Source organism: Pteropus medius, unplaced genomic scaffold (genome assembly GCF_902729225.1).
Source record: "Pteropus medius unplaced genomic scaffold, Ma_sr-lr_union100, whole genome shotgun sequence".
Classification (NCBI taxonomy): Eukaryota; Metazoa; Chordata; class Mammalia; order Chiroptera; family Pteropodidae; genus Pteropus; species Pteropus medius.
This window is the reverse complement of record NW_024350924.1, coordinates 5,039,819-5,056,200: the sequence shown is the minus strand read 5'-3', so window position 1 is coordinate 5,056,200 and position 16,382 is coordinate 5,039,819. Positions and strand designations below refer to the sequence as shown.

The 16,382-nt window shown below is 36.9% G+C and overlaps 1 protein-coding gene across 9 annotated transcripts in view; it reads right to left on the bottom strand.

Annotated features, from left to right (window-relative positions):
* LRIG2 (leucine rich repeats and immunoglobulin like domains 2) overlaps positions 1-16,382 on the bottom strand; it is a 43,606-nt gene that overhangs the window by 5,621 nt on the left and 21,603 nt on the right. For 7 of the 9 annotated variants that reach the window (XM_039841226.1, XM_039841219.1, XM_039841228.1 and 4 more), the window contains 13 exons: positions 16,149-16,283; positions 15,453-15,596; positions 15,184-15,327; positions 14,469-14,612; positions 14,120-14,263; positions 11,813-11,893; positions 11,042-11,113; positions 10,835-10,903; positions 6,640-6,803; positions 4,698-5,018; positions 3,461-3,742; positions 1,856-2,305; positions 1,075-1,224 (listed from right to left, as the gene is read on the bottom strand). In XM_039841226.1, the coding sequence (XP_039697160.1) occupies positions 1,075-1,224; positions 1,856-2,305; positions 3,461-3,742; positions 4,698-5,018; positions 6,640-6,803; positions 10,835-10,903; positions 11,042-11,113; positions 11,813-11,893; positions 14,120-14,263; positions 14,469-14,612; positions 15,184-15,327; positions 15,453-15,596; positions 16,149-16,283 (2,300 nt within the window). The remainder of the gene's footprint in view (positions 1-1,074; positions 1,225-1,855; positions 2,306-3,460; positions 3,743-4,697; positions 5,019-6,639; positions 6,804-10,834; positions 10,904-11,041; positions 11,114-11,812; positions 11,894-14,119; positions 14,264-14,468; positions 14,613-15,183; positions 15,328-15,452; positions 15,597-16,148; positions 16,284-16,382) is intronic. The other 2 variants (XM_039841221.1, XM_039841220.1) reach the window with 2 other exon arrangements.

Sequence of the window (16,382 nt, the reverse complement as noted above, 5' to 3'; positions counted from 1 at the left end):
CCAAGAGTCCTGCCTGACAATTATGTGTTGGCAGAAGTAAAAGTTTAATAATAAGCTCCCCGGAATGTTATGTGCTTTGTAAACTGAATGAGAGGAAAGACAGTGAGAAATAAAGAGTGAGTTACTTATAACAAAATGTTAGAACCGGAAAAGACCTAAAAGTAATTTAGTTTAACCCAGAAGGCAGTGTTCAGTTCCTACAAATTTCAAAAGGTATCGGCTTTTTTCTCTAAAAAGCTAGAAATACCCTTTCCATAGAAAGCCAAAATAAAATTCAGTTTAGCAATTAAACAGAGTAGTTCTGTTAACACCAGCCTAAAGAAACCCTCTGAAGAAATGAAATAGATCTTTCATTTGTACCGTACTTGAAGTACTATTCAGATTTGTTGAAAAACTCTGTAAGACTCTTGGGAGAAGTGCTTTATAAAATATTGTTTCTTTATTTTAAAAATGAGGAAATTAAAGTTCAGATCTTCAGTAACTTCTTCGTGACCCCAGAGCTGGAAAGAATAACTAGGAATCACACCCAATTCTTCTATTCCTTAATTCATCTCCCTGTGTTCTGTCACTCAGCCCCGTGGGAAGGGTGGGCTGAGGCAAGACAAGCAGTGCTGAGAAGTCGGCTTCATTTAATTAGAGAACATTTCATCTCTCTCTGATGGTTTCCAATATAATGCTAAGACTCATCTTCGCCCTTTAAACTTCAGCGAATATCTACGTGTCAGCAGGAGAAACAAATATCCCCCAGATCTGGTGTGAAGGATGCTCATGCCTGAATTAGATAAAGGCACCTGAAAAAAGTTTCCAGAGCTTCTCCCTCCCCCAGTAACACTTTGGTTTGGAGCCTCTGCTGTGCACCCCCAATCCTGTGTTTAAGGTTCTCCTTTCTGTCAGATGATTGTTTTCTGTTAAGACTTTAGTCAATTTCCATTCTATTTTGCATAGGGTCAAACATTTTCACTGAGTTATCTTACTTTAAAATATTGCTTCAGGTTATAGGGGGAAACTATACACTGAAAAATAAATTTAAGAGCATAAGGCTGAAATTGTAAGTATGTGCAACGAAGTCATTACCATCAGTGCCTCTGTGTAAATATCCACTGGCAGGAGGCATAAGTTGCTGGTGACTGCCTGCCTCAGAGTTGCTGTAGCCTTCCTGGGGCTCGGACAGTGTCCCTTGGGAAGACAAATAGCTGGGAATGTCTGCAGGCAGATTAAGCTCCTCTGTGAAAGAGAAATCTGTATGTAACTCTAAAACAAAGTCAAGCAATCTGAGCCAACACTCAGAAGATTATTTTGCAAATGTGTTCCACTTTGATTCTATTACTCAGGAAAATGTTATGTACTTAAAAACTTAACAGCTCTTAGAATTTTCCCCTAAAACCATTTCTCACTAGAATTCTTCTCGAAGCTTCACTTTAAAAGTATTACCAAGAAATAAAACCTGAAGTCTGAGATCTCATCCACAGGCACACTCTCACAACCTATCTGGCTGGACCTCTTCTCTCACAGGATTTCAGGGTGACGGGTGTGAAAGACTGATCTCAGTCATATGGGCTCCACTACTCCCCACCAGGAAATTACGATGGAAATGAGGCCTAGGCATTAAGGAAAGACAGTGCACCTGTGAGGTGTTTCTAAGAGCAAAGTTCTGAGGGAGGTGTCTACAAATTCTTAAGATTATTCATCAGAGATGTTCTATTATATCAAGGAAATAGGACATTTTTAACAGAATTCTTCCTTCTACCACAAATGAAGTGTCAAAGTTCCTTTGCTTTTTACATTTTATAGTTAACGCCTATTCTACATTCCTGACTCAAGTATAAGCCATAGGTGTCAACTGGGTACCACTCACCTGTGTTCGTGATACTGTAGTCTTCATTTTTCCTTCTCATGTGGTAAATAACAATGACCCAGATCAAAGAGGTGCCCACAACACAGCAGACCACGACAATGATGACAATGCCGACTGTGGTCCAGCCATCATCTTCATGGCCAATGCTACTCTGGGAAGAGTCACAATTGGGGGATGAAATGACATGTAGGTAAATGTGACCACGTTCTGTCCCAAGGGTATTAGACATAATGCAGGTATATTTTCCAGCATCTTCTAGCCCAGCATCTACAATGATGAGAAGCTGGTTGGCTGCAGCAAAGAAGTGCCGTTCTGTCACAAGCAGTGGTCCGTCATCTTTGGTCCAGTTGAGGCGAGGGGCAGGACTCCCTCCAGCTATGCACTGTAATACCGCAGTTTCCCCTCGGGTTACTGTCTTGTCCTCCAGGGGTCTAATAAATGAGGGTGTCTCTAACAGAAAGATGTATAAAAAAATCGTGTTAAGCCATTTTATTCCTTAAATCCTATTGAATTAGATAATGAGGCTATAATGAAATAAGCCCTTTCATATACTCCTGGGAAGATTAGAAGTTAATGCTTCAGAAAAGCAAAAGCCTCAAAAAATCTAAATCTTATCTCAGTAATTCTATCTTGGGCAAGCTATCCTAAGCTAAGGAATTCAAAAATTTATACACAAAGATGTTTATTACGAAATTAGTTATACCTTTTAAAAACAAAGGAAAAAAATCTAAAAATCTAGCAGGAAAATGATTAAGCAAATTATAATACACAGCCATGTGATATTCTATGGACGCCAATGACAGAGTAACCCTTGATATACAGTATTAAGTGGAAATAAGTAGGTACGCATAACTACATGAGTGTAAAAAAGTCAAGAATGTGACAATATCTTTAACAAAGTGTTTTAGTGACTTCCCTTTTTTCTAATGTTCCGTATAAACACAATAAACTTATTTTTCTGATTATATAAGTAAATAACACAAACCAACACACTTTTAGAAATCTTTACATCTAGAGGAATGTAGAACTAAAGTAGAATTTGCCTTAGATTTGAGTCCCATGAAGAAAAGTATTCTGATTTTTTTTTTTAAAAAAGGCCTGTCACACATTTGCCAGAGCATAGGCTTAAGAGGATCACACTGGAAGGGAAACAGAAAACCTACTAGAAAATGGGTATTTTTTTTATTAACTTTTTTTTTTTAATGAACTGGGAGGGAAAACAGTTAAATTATCTGAAGTTCTCTGTGAAGCATATGTGAAGCAGTATAAAACAACTGCAAACTCACTACTAAGCAGTAGGAAAAAACATGTATGAGTAGAAACCTTATAGATGGAGGTATAACAGGATAAAGAGATTTTAATTTTCAATTCATGTGATAAAGATCTCTGACTGCCCTCAGCATTTCTCCAGATTTCCGTTACCTGATCTGCTAATATCCTAGGCTGACATAACCCTGCATAAACTGACGAAATAAGGTGATAAAGGTATATAAATAAGGATCACAGCTGAAATTTCAAACATACACTTCCTGCCATTAAGACCAAGAATAGACCCCTAATAAAAAGCTGCTACAAAAGCAGGGACCCACAAAGCAGTCAACATACCTAACACTGTGAGTGACGCATTTGCTGAGAGGCCTCCTGCTATATTTTGTGCCATGCAGCTATAGATTCCCATGTCTTCTATCTTCACATTTGCAATGAAGAAGACATCATCCTCGGGCATAACGTGCATGCGTCTTTCTCGAGCCGCAGGAAAATCAGTCCCACCATCTTTCTGCCAGGAAATCTGAGGTGCAGGGTGCCCCTCTGCAGCACATTCTAATCTGGCCATGGCACCAGTGCGAATAGTTAGATCCATTGGAGTTTTCAGAAAAGATGGCATCTCTATTCCAAGAAAGATCACCAAGAGAAAATGAGACGAGGAAATACACACACACACGTGAGAGATTCTGTTAGGCCAAATACCAACTGTCGTTAATACTCCAGTTCTTTGAGACGACATGCTCTCTGGACTGATAGTAAACACAGCTTCAGAGGCCATCTCTTCTCCCAAAACCTGAGTACAGTGATGACTAACTCTTCTAGAATGCGTGACACACTTATCTGATCTCTCTGATGGGGACAGGGAAAGCAGATGGCCACGAACCTTTCTGAACTCTGTATTTTAGAACTTGATATTTACTAGGACTCTCTTACTAAAAAAGACTAAAGGGTGCTTCCCAAACTAATGTCTACAAAGGTGTCAAGGCAACTTTATGATAAAAAAAATTCATGTCTTAAAAAAGCTCATAAAATACAGAAGCGAGACACAAGTACATTTTTTGGTTATACAAAGCTTAAAACATTGTAGTTATTCAATCTAACAGGCAATAAATAAATCAAGCTGTTTGGGAGATTTTTATAGCCACAGTGAAGAAGAGCATTTATTTCAAAAACAATTCTGTGTGACTACATTTAGACAATAATAATGATAGCTGGACCTAGAATGTCCTAAATACTCCCAATTTTTGGAAGGCCCTGTGAACAGTGTCAGGAATAAATTTCAGTTTTCAGGTTCTGGGAAAAAAATGGAGAATTTCAAAAGAATTTTTTCAAAAGCATAAATAACAGTAAGAGTAACTTATCTCCTAAGGCCATGAAATTCTCCTTTATCCCTCAATCAATGGTCAATTAGGGACAATAAAAGGACAAACTGACAACCAGTCTATACGTCATCACAACCCTAAAGACAAAAACAGTTAAGCTCCCCACCCCTGCCCCCTCCAATCAAATGTCAGGTTTAGCCTAATTTTCTCGGGTCAAGAAGTTCAAAAACCTGTTAGAAAGCATAATTCCTTACCATTCACAGTCAGTTTGGCCTTATGAGAATAATTAGAACCAAAGTGATTAGTAACAATGCACTGATATTTTCCTTCATCTGTGAAATTCACACTGAAAAGATGTAAGACACTAGTGTATTCCAGAGCTTCTCCAGCTTGGTGCTGATAGCGAACAAAATTCTCAATATCTGCATCATACAAGATTTCACTGTCTTTGCGCCACACGGCAGACATGGGCGAATCGCTGCTGCTCACGGCAGTGCTCGTCAGAGTCACGTTCGAGCCTCTTAGAGCAACTGTGGTTTCAGGATGCATCCTTATCTGCGGCTTGAGAAAATCATCTAAGGGAAAAAATGTGGCAGAAGCCAAGCAAGTTATTTATTTTTGCTTCTACAGATTCAATTTTAAAACAAATAATGTAAAACTGTGTGCTCTGTTTACAAAATGGCATATTAATATTGAAAGGGACTGTTAAGCTAGAATCCAATTCCCTCATTTAAAGATGAGAAAAATGAGGCCCAGAAAGGTCAGATGACTTGCTCAAAGCCATGGAAGCCAGCAGCTGAGCCTGGACTGGACGCTAGACTCCAGGGTTCAGCACTCTTTCCATTGTCCCTTACTGTCACTTATGCTCAGAATGTCCCTCTTAAACATTACAAGTGAGTTGGAAAAAAGAGAACCCTATATCAGAATTTCAAGACAAGTTCTAATTCTATTATTCCTTGTGTGTATGTGTGTATGCACACACACACACACACACACATACACATAATGAGTACATAATACCCATTATCCTTTGAGCCAAGATGGAAAATATAGATTATGAACTTACTATATTTTACAGGGAATATCTATTAATAAAACATTATTTGAAAGTACTTTGTATGTGTATAACTTTTACCTAAAATAGTGAAAAATTACAAATATATCAAATATCCAACTAAAGACTGGCTTAGGACTGGCTAATAAACTGCAGATTCATAAATAATAAGAAGTGATTCAGAGGAGCAGGCATATGAATTCTTAACCATTATCCTCACTGGGTGACATTTCATTGTGTCAGAGAAGTGATACATGAAAAAAGAGGTTAAAATATATAGCTAACACTTAAAACCAAATAAAGTGAGAATTCGTGGTAATGTAAGCAGAATTTAAACATTATTGGATTCTTTGTTTTCTTCTTTAAAAATCATAAAAACAACATTAAGTACTTTGTAGGCCTGAAGCATCTTTAAGTAGACCGTGGAAACAGATGAGAGAGAACACAAATCACTGATTCACAAGTTCCACTCTACAAAGCTAAGAATCAGTTATTCCACTCTAAAGGAAATGTAAGCGTAAAGGAAATGTAAGTGTAAAGGAAAAATTTCCAAGTTAAGAAAGAACAACATAGATGTATACTGGAAACTGTAAGTGCTAGAATCAAGACAATTTCTGACTATCCCCCTTCCCTCCAAAAAACTCCAAAACCCTGCCACTTTAGTCCTAAGAAACTCCATCAAAAATAGAAACCACGTGATATTGGTACATCCATACAGTGCTGGTCACATAAACTAGTGCTATCTTTTTGAAAACTATCTAGCAGCACTTTTCAAGATCTACTAAAAAAAAATTCATACTTTTTGAATTAATTCATGTAGAAAACCATACTTTTTTTTTTTAGAAATCTTACTAGTGGATATTTATTCTAAAGTTAACAATCCCCCTAAAAAGGAAAGGCCTACATTCAAAAGATGCTATTTGACATTAAAAATGATCATTTAAGAACACACAGAAGGAAAAAAATGCTTATAATATATTCGGTCAAAAAATATAAAATTTAACCTACTATTACAACTATAAAAATGTTAGAAAAGAATACAACAAAATAAAAATAAACACTAATGGGAAAGCCTTCTGGTTTTTTAAAATTCTCTTAAAATAAGTGTGTAATACATAAAATTTTAAAACAAAAATACGAACCACAGACAAAATCTTTCAGATCCACATTCAGGATGCTTTGCCCCGCGAGCCACTCAGGGTGTGCACAGCTCACATTCACGGCATGCTCAAAGTTCTTATCAACCAGCCACTGAAGCAACCACTTCAAATGGCAGTCACAGAGCAAGCTGTTTGTGTTCAGGATCCTGCAGAAACAAAGGAAAAGTACTCTTTACTTTCCATTCTAAGTTTCTTCAAGCATTAAAAGCTTACCACATATCTATGCATTTTTCTTGCCACAAAAAAAAAAATGTTTAACCTCAATCTAACACGAGAAAACAAATTCAGACTGCTAGCCTCAATTCCTCAAATACCGTCAGTGTCATAAAAACACTTAAACGGGAGCAAAGGCAAGGAGCCATTTTAGACTAAAAAGCCATTAAAACAAATAAAATGCGTGGTCCTTGACTAGAAAAAAAAATCTACACTGGGGAAATTTGAGTCTGAACTGCATATTAAATAATATTATTTTATCAATGTTAATTTCATTAGGTACGATAACAGTGGTTATGTAGGAAAATATCCTTGTTCTTAGGAAATATATGCTGAGATATTCAGGGGTAAACTGTCATGACGTATGCAACTTACTTTCAAACAGTTAAGCAATAATAGAGAGAGAGAGTGTGTGTGGTGTGTGTGTGTGTGTGTGTGTGTGTGTGTGTGTGTGTGTATGTAGAGAAGCCGGATGAGGAATGGAGGAGGAGGGACGGAGAGAGGGAGGGAGGGAAGTAGGGAGGGAGAACATATTCAGCAAAAAGTTAACAATTGGTGAATCTAGGTAGAGGGTATACAGATGTTTCTTGTATCTTCCTTTAAATCTTTGAGGTTTAAAATTAACCTAGAAATGTTTACAAAAAAGCTTACTATATATATTGGAGCACAGAGACACCTTTGTTGTGGAAAGGATATAATTTTTTCCAAATTATTTAATCACGACTGAAAACACTTCAGCACTGTGGCAATGTGTACTACATCTTAAACTAAGAACCAGTGAAAAGTTATTTGTGGTCTATAAGAGGCCTATAAAACAGAGCTGAAAAATCAGTGTTTTCTTTTAATGACCCCTCACCTAGTTATAAAGTTTGGTATAAAGTACCAACAATCTGATTCCAAAGAGATTTCAAACAGTCTTTAAGGGTATCTCCAAAGTCTTTATTTTATCACAAGTAATTTTAAATAACCAAGCCGAAAGTTATCTTTTGCATTTAAGAATTCTTATGTTATATTCACTCATTCATAGAGAAATATTTGAGTCTACTATAAGCCAGGCATTGTTCTAGACTATGAAGCTATAGCCCTCACAGAGCTCATGTATTTAGAACCAAGCAACAAACAAATAAATGCAAAGTATAATGTCAGAAAGTAAATGCTAGCAAGAACAAAGCGAGGCAAAGACAGAGAGAGCAGCTATCAGGAATGAAGCAAATCCGGCGAAGAGCTGCAGTAACAGTACACCAAGGGACAGAGACAGGAATGAGGCCAGAGAGCTGGGCAGGGAGGACCAGGCCATGCAGCTGTTTTATGAACTAAGAACTTGAGTCGTTTTTTTCCTATGTGTGATGGGAAGCCATTGGAAGGTGAACATCAGAGGAATGACGTGGTCTGATTTATGAAGTCTTAGGTGTGGGCTGAACTCATGAGACCTGGACTCTTATCCTAATTCTGCTACTTAATGTCTCTAAAAGCTCAGTTTCTTTTTCTGGAAAATAGGATTGAGAATGCCTACCTCAAAAAATTTTTAAATATTCAGTACAGTGCTGGCCACAGATAACCACTGAATTCACATTAGTTCCCTTCACTTCCATTTCTCTGCATCTTCCCACCCTTTACACACTAACCAACCCTGCCCACAAGGGACTAACAGAGGATCCTGCATTCTCTCAACAAGTATGTGGATAGGCATATGCCAAAATATTAACAGTGTCTTTGAGCAGGGATTTGGGGTCTTCCTTTCTCTCTTGGTATAACTGTATTTACCAATTTTTCTACCACGATTAAACAATTTTAATGCAAATTATTTTTTAATTTATATGTGACTCTATCTCCCCCCAAAAGCAAACCATTATGAAGGATAATGAAAAGTATAGATTTTAATAAATGTTGATGTAAAAAGTATTATAAATATGACTTAGATTTAAAGTAACTAAAAGCAAACAAAACTTCTCAGTTAAAAGAGCTGGAGCTAGCAGTTTGTTCAAACCAACTCCCAAATTACTAAGTGATTCTGCAGAATGAAACTAGTATTTGCTTTCACCTACTATCTAACTTATATTCTGAACTGTGTTCTCATAACAAGAGTTAAAATTTTCCTGCTGGCTCTCAGATTATCACAGGTAAAAAAGGGTAATAGTGACAGGCAGTAAGTTGGGCCCTTACAAGTTAAACTCAGCCTGGGAGAAATAACTCAAAATAGCTCAATGAATGGAAAAAAAGAAAGAAAGAAAGAAGGGAGGGAGGGAAGGAGGAAGGGAAGGAGGGAGGGAGGAAGGAAGGAAGAAAACAAAAGAAAAAGCCACTTTAAAAACCCTGGCAAAAAATAACTAATGATAATAACCATAATAGTTTTATTTTTGCTATTATTGTTAGTTATCCAATTCTTCCTGTGTGCCAGGCTCTGTGCCGAGCACCAGTTCAAAACTTTCCAGTTTCCTCAAGCTTTTAATGAGGGGAACAGCCCTAACTCCTCACGGCCTGTTGGGCCCTACGAGCTCTGGCGCCTGCTTAGCTCTCGGACCCCACCTTCCACCTCCTCCCACTCTTCCTTGCTCTAGTCTTCCAGCTCCACCAGTGCCTCTGCTGATCTTCCATCACGAGAAGAAGCTCCTACCTTAGGGCCTTTTCACCTGCTCTCCCCTGGGCCTGGAATGCCCTTCAGCTAGTATTCAATGAGCTGTCACTGGTCCTGGCTCAAATGCTGTTATCGTCGGAAAAGCCTTCCCTCACTACTTTATCTAAAGCAGCAATCTCTGTCCCTTTCTGTACCTTTGACCCAGCTTGACTTTTCTTCACAACATTTATTATCAGATAAGATATTATATATGTATTGGTTCATTATTTATCTTCCTTATCAGAATTTACTGTAATATGCTATGAGGACAGAGAGTTTGTCTTGTTCGCTGCTGTGAACGGTACTTTGTAAAGCAAATATTTCTTGAATAAAAAAATTAATCCCATTTTATCCTCACTAACCCTGAGGAAGGTGCTATTACCAACTTGAAGACGGGAAACTGAGTCTGAGGCTAACAGATGTGCCCAATGTCACACGGCTGTAGAGAATGGAGCAAGAATTGGAACCTAGGCAGTTTGAACTCAAACACTTTCAGTGTATCTCAAACTATCTCAAACTAACCAGTTTTTAAAATTTTCCACTCTGTTGCAGATTCATACTTTTACAGAAGTCAACCAGTGTCACAGTGATGTCAAACTGTTCTAAAAGTTTCTAAACACTTACTCTGAGTTTCTGTCCTTATCTTATCATGAATCAGTTCTGGTCCACAGACCTTTTTCTGCGTAGCTTTCAGGCAAAGCAAGATAGATTGTTACTGTCCCTTGATTTTTATCACTGGCTGAATATTAGAATCACCAGAGATTAACATTAACCTCCACCTGGGAGATCTCTAAACCAGTAAGAGCAATTTTTTAAAAAATCATAAATGAAAAGGATATAAAATTCTATGTATTTTTCTATTACAACTATTGGACAGTTTTTGAACATTTTAGTAGTTTGGGCAAACAGATCAGAGACACCCTCTCTGACCATTAGACTGATAGTGCTAGATCATCACCCAGAGATCACATAAGACCTTGTAACCCACCCTACGGGGTAAGGATTAGAAATGTACGTTCCCAATAGTCCAAACAGGAACAGGGGAAAAAAAGAAAAAGAAAAAAAAGGAACAGCAAGGAACATGTGAAGCATAAGGGACAGTACTAAGCTCCAACTACAAGCATCCGTAGCTCAGGCAAAACAAAGGTCTTGGGCTACACGCTCTGGGCTTTTTGACATTGAGTTATTTTTAAACTATATCCCGCCACTGAAGCAACGGCACAGTAACACTTGCTTTTTCCTGCCTGGATTGTATGCTTCTGAAAACATCTGGGTTGCATTCATCACACCTTAAGCACAAGCATGGATAATGATCTAACTGGTGATTAAAAAAGGACTTAAGCTACGTACAGTTCTTTCAAGCGAGTCTGGGAAAAAGCATTTTCTTGGATAGACATTATAGCATTGTTGTTCAAATCTCTGAAATGAAGAGAAACAAAACATTACCAGTCACCATTTCCACAATTAAATTCTATAAACACTTTAAATGGTCATGAAAACCTCAGCTAATAGCAAAGATTATTTATATAGTGAGTAAAATATATGCAAAATACTTACAGATGCTCAAGGGATTCAAGACCAATGAATGCTTTCTTTGTAATTGACTTGATCCGATTTCCTTGTAAGATTCTGAAATACAAACAGATCTAATAAAGCTCTCCACTAAAGAAAATTAAATTCATTAAACCAAACATTTACCTATAAAAGATGAAAATAAGCTTAACATGAATGTTTAAGAAAGCTGCAAACCTTAATGATTAACTAATGCAAAGCACAGAATGAAAGTTTCTATTAGATGTTAGAGCTCAACGCGTTACCTGAACAACCATCCTGACCACTGACATGCTGGCAGTTTTCATAAGAAATTGGATTAGATGCCCAGTTTCTCCCTTCTTAGTAAAAGATCAAATCAAAGAAATTCCGACACATGTGATGCCTTGAAGAAATTCTCATGGAAGACCTAAAATCTTACTTGAGCGAATCTTCTCTTGCTAGGTAAATTACCTGTGAATCTCAGATGATTAACAGGTTACTGGTTCAACTCTGGTTTCTCAGTGCATTTCTTTTACTTAAATAGAAATTCTAGTTCTATAAACAGTTTCTCTTTAAGTGCCTCTGAATAGAAAATGACCTACCACACACACAAAAAAATAGAAAAAGTAACCCCAAACAAAAAACTTAACAAACAACAAAGTTTTTTCTTTTAGTGAAATAAGTTAGAAGGCTCAGACTGTCCAGCTATAGCAAATAGACATGATCCAATCGCATTTACAACCGGTTCTTGAAAATATACTTTTATAGACATATGTAAATATTATAAATACATACAGTTTAGTGAGACTTGTGAGTCCAGCAAAGGCTTCACTAGCATCTTCTATGGCCCATGAGATTTCATTGTTTCTTAAGTTTCTACAAAAATGTCAGGGAAAGACAGTTCATGTTAGTCAACATGACCATTACACCATCGAGCACCAACCTGGCATGGCAATGCTAATTCTGATCCTTATTTTAACAGCTAAGTTTAATGAAGGCTCTTCTTTTTAAAGAATATCTGCAGTAAGCATGTAAAATCTGATTCTCATAAGCTAATAATTAAGGCAGCCTTCATAAATAAATTAAGCAATCTGCTGAGAGTGTCAATTGTCCTAGCTAATAGCCCCTAATTGTGTTAGCATATTAAAAATCATAGAGTTCTGCAAAGAGCAGGAGGATTTCAAGACGCAGGGGATATGGCTTACAAATCCGATTTCAGACTAATGGGATTTCTGGGTGACCCAAGCCTTCCCCTGGGCCCTTAACCTAAAATGGCTGACAAAGAGTAATGTCAATACAGTTTCACAGCTCCACGGCAATTAAACACGTCCCATGGGAAGCAAGAATGTGCTAGAGTGATCACTCTGTTTTCTTTAAAAGGAAAAGTATGGATCTTTTAAAATACACTGTTCTATTCTCAGAGGAAATGCAATTGTACCACACTATGTCCCCTGATGGAAGAAATACCAGTTAAAGATATTTAATATCTTTTGCTTCCTTTAGTTGTCTCATAATAAAGCACAAAGCTTTAGCTTTATAAGACATATGTAAAGTTATGTGAATAATAGTAACAGGAGATCACTCTTCTCTTTTGGCTACCATTAGTGAAATGAAAGCTAACGAAGCTCATTTTGTTTTCTAAGGAACAAACACTGAAACAGCCCATGGCTCAAGTCTTCAGGACTTTCCCCCTCCTCCACAGCACAGCATAAACAGAATTCGCTCACCAAATGAGCAAGTATACCGACTCCGGCAAGAGCACCGGTCTCAAGCCAGAATTTCTCAGATCTGATCCTAATTGTGCCTTAACTATTTATCTCTGGCATTAGACAATCATTTACTTCTACAATTACTTTACTAAACTTTAATATTACAAGTAATAATCAGTGGTATACTGAAAGAACGTGTTTGCCATCCCTTGACTGCTAAAAGGCAATCTGCATCTGATAACTAATCTAGTTTCACCTCTGATAATAGAGAAAATGGGGGCGGGGGAAAGGGAGGAAATCACTTTAAATTTTTCAAGGCCAAATCTGAAGGAAGACTACCTCATTAAGTTTAAAAAAAAATCAAACACACACTCGTGCACATATATACACCTTCACAAGTTTCATGCTTTTGTTCTCATTGATGGTTAGACCCCAAAGTTGGGAGCCTGCCTCTTTTCTGAGACCATTTATCAATTTTGAACCTGATGACCAAAAAGTCCCCTATTTAGGAACCTTAAGAATCTACAAATTTTACTAATTACTCTTTTTCTCTTATTCTGCTCTATGTTTGAGAATACTGTATTTCATTAAAAAAGCTCTTCATTCAATTATATTCCACTGAACATTCAACTTATAGAACCACAGAATTTTAGACTGCAATTTCACTTAACCTTCAGCAACCTTCTAATCCTATGTCCATCTATGTCTTCAACGGGGTGAAGAGACAAACTGACACCCAGGAAAAGGTTAAATGATTTTACTCATTTGGCAGTATGGTAAAAGCAGATGAACTTTAATATCAAATGGTCTTGGGTTCTAACCCTGGCCCAAACATGTACAAGCTGTGGCTTTAAACAAATCCTTTTAATCTCTCTGAACCTCTTCCTCTTGATATGGAAAAGAGCAATAATATCCTAGTATTCTGAAAGCATATCAGCTCATTAACAAATGTTATTTTTTCCTGTCCAAAGTCATGCAGCAAGTAGTAACAATGAACAAGTCTCCTGTTAGAGCTACACAACCTGCATCCTGCATCCTTCTGAATGAGATGTGGTGGTTCTGGTACACTACTGGTAGTTCAAGGTCAGAGGAACAAGAAAATGTGCATTTCTGACACTAGTTACTGTGCTGTATTCCACAATGACTGGCACAATAAGAAATGCTTTGCTGTTTAGTTGATTAATTCAGAATTAAAGTACAAACTGAACTGGCTAGAGATAAATAAGATTTAGGAACAAGGACAGAGACAAGTATGATTGTCTTGCATTGAGGCATAAGACAGAAGAACCACAAAATGCTAATATATATCAATTTGCAGATTGATTAATTGCTTTAATCTATTTGCTTTACTGCATTAAAAAAGTTAGCAAAAAAAAAAGACAGATGTACTTACAGTGTCTGAAGATTGGAAAGAAACCTAAATACACCATCAGCAATGTGAGTGACTCTGTTGTCCCCTAAATTCAATCTCTCCAGTAAGCTCAGACCTACGAAGGCAGATTCATCCAGGCGGGTCAACTGATTATAGGACAAATCACTAAAAAAAAAAAACATGGCAAGTAAGGAATTCACTGTATTTTTGTTCAATTTTCATATTTTTATTCTATTTACATGATAAATTTAGAGCTTTCAACAAGCTTCTAATAAAGAGGGATGTTAAATTTCATTACTGGCCCTGGAAATGATTTATTCCAACTTGCTCTAGTCTCACAGCCTCCACTGAAATGCCATCCAACACTCACAGTTCGGAAAGTCTTTGGCAGAATTCCCATGCATCGGGGCTGATTCGTTCAACAGCATTCTGGCTCACATAGAGCTGTTGAAGCATTCGCAACCCATACAACCATCCCTTGTTCACTTCTGTAAGGTTATTATGCTCCAGTTCTCTGCACAATTAGAGACAGAAAGGAAAAAATATATTTCATAACAAGCACTGCAATGAGAAGATTCCAAAAATCTTATTTCATTTAGTCTTGCTCAGAGAAACATACATCTTTGTCAACCCAAATGAGCCAACAAGAAATAACACCGCCATATCGCTTTTATAAATTGTAAAATTATAAATTAAATTAATTTTAATTCTAGTCAATATTCACATCTTACTTCAGATTCAGTGCTAGACAGTAGTAAAACCATCCAAAATATCAGAGCCATAAAATCAAGGCTCCAAGAGGTATAGTATACCTGTTCTGGGTAAATTCTGATAATTTCCATCAGCCAAAACATTAAGAGAATATAAACTATTTAGCTGAAATGTTGTCTGTCAGAACAATAACAGAAATGCAAACTGGATAACAAAACTTAAGAGAGCTTTGTGTAACCTGATTTCCCATCAGAGAAGGGGAACAAGACTATGTGCTTTGGTGTAATTAAAGCAGCTACCCTGGCTGTTTGGCACTAACAAGTCCCAGTCACACCCCTCCCTACCAATCTCCTAATCCAGCTCACAGTACTTACAGTTCCTCCATGTTATCCAAGCCGAAAAAAGCTCCATCCTTAAGTTTGCTAATTCCATTCCGCTGCATTTTCAAAGATCGTAAGGAGTCAAGCCCCTGGAATGTGAGACCTTCCACAACTTTAATCTTGTTTCTTTTAAGTTCCCTTTAACAAAAACAGTTTTACAGTCAGAAAATTGGTTTGCTGATTTGCTCTAATAATAATTAAAAAGAAAAAGACACTGTAAGAAAAAAACAATCTTCTTATAATCCAACTATTTAATTACTCACAAGAATTGGAGGTGAGGTAGCTTGAAGATCTTGGGTGGAATCACGCTTATTCTGTTCCGGTTTAACTTTACCACTAATAAGGAACTTGATAAATTATCGAAGCAACCAGCCTCCAAGATGGTTATCCTATTATTACTCAAATTCCTAAAATGAACAGGATTACAATCAAAAAAATTTAGTGGAACAAAAAAATTCTACCACTGGAAAGCTGCCCATAGTCTATGACTGAGCCCCAGCTCTCCCACTTAGCAGCTGTATATACAATCTTACAAATCATCTAACTGCTTTGTTTCTTCAACTACAAAATAAGAATAATACCTGCTTCATTTGGATTGAAACACTATGTGTGAATATGCTTATAAACTGTAAAACACTAACACACACGCTAATTATCCTCATTATTATATAGAGTAAAGTCACTGTTTGACAAACCAATCCTATTTATCTTTTACAAAACTATTAGTAAAATACAATCCAGAAATAAATCTCAAAAATTACCCTGGATACTTAATATTATCTGACAACAGTGCACTCTTTAAGGGGAGAAAAAAAAAAAAACCCAAAAATCCCAAAACTGACCATAGGTTTGTTTCATATAAGCATATCACAATCATAATAACAGACACTTCTAGGAAGATAAGTACAAATGAACAGTAAACATGCACTTTAAAATCAGTTTAAACTCTTTGAACTTACAGGTATTTAAGCTGCATTCGAGGAAATGAAGATGTCTTGATTTCTGATATTATATTTGAGCTGAGATCTAAACTCTCAAGAGCAGGGTAAAACTGGAACGCCTCTGCATTTATGTCTGGGATTATATTATGGACTCTACAAAACAAAGATTATATTGAAGCTACTGCCACCCCAGGACACAAAGATGTTAAATAATTGGGATCAACAATAAGAGTACCTAAAATAAAACTCAAA